At 36.9% G+C, this 510-nt stretch overlaps 1 protein-coding gene across 1 annotated transcript in view; it reads right to left on the reverse strand.

The window, feature by feature from the left end:
• LOC119594543 (UPF0488 protein C8orf33 homolog) overlaps positions 1-510 on the reverse strand; it is a gene marked incomplete at its 5' end in the record, with an annotated part of 9,598 nt that extends 9,088 nt beyond the window's left edge. Inside the window, 1 exon segment of the mRNA XM_037943574.1 lies at positions 405-510. Coding sequence (XP_037799502.1) covers positions 405-428 — 24 coding nt within the window.

Raw genomic sequence — 510 nt, forward strand, 5'->3', positions numbered from 1 at the left:
TTAACAAATAGGTGCAGCTATCTTACTTAGAATTACCTAATGGGCTACAAGACCTGGTATCCACCAAGTTGGTTAACCTCTACTTCCTTATCATGTCCTGGTAATTCCTATCCCCTCATGGGATCCATAGCCTGCCTCACTTGCCAAAAGGGAGGAGGGATGGTGTCATTTAATTAATGACACCATGTTTGATTTACTCTTTCCAAATCTTCAATTACCTGAAAATCAAATCTATTACAGCCTTATCTACCTGCAAGCCTAATGACCTTGCATTACCGCAACTGTGTAAACTTATATTGAATCCCTGAAAGAAAATTAATAAATTAAAATTCAACTGATTAAACAGAGAGAGAAAATGAGATGATAAACACTAAAAGTGAAAGTTATAAAAAAGCTAAGCTTACCTTCTGTCTTGGTTTGGGAGGCATTCTGGCCTGTAAATGTCACCTTCGGAGATATACTGATGCTGCTTGTCTTTTCAACTTTCTAATAAGAGACAGTTTGTATATG

The sequence above is a fragment of the Penaeus monodon genome, chromosome 34, assembly GCF_015228065.2.
Source record: "Penaeus monodon isolate SGIC_2016 chromosome 34, NSTDA_Pmon_1, whole genome shotgun sequence".
Classification (NCBI taxonomy): Eukaryota; Metazoa; Arthropoda; class Malacostraca; order Decapoda; family Penaeidae; genus Penaeus; species Penaeus monodon.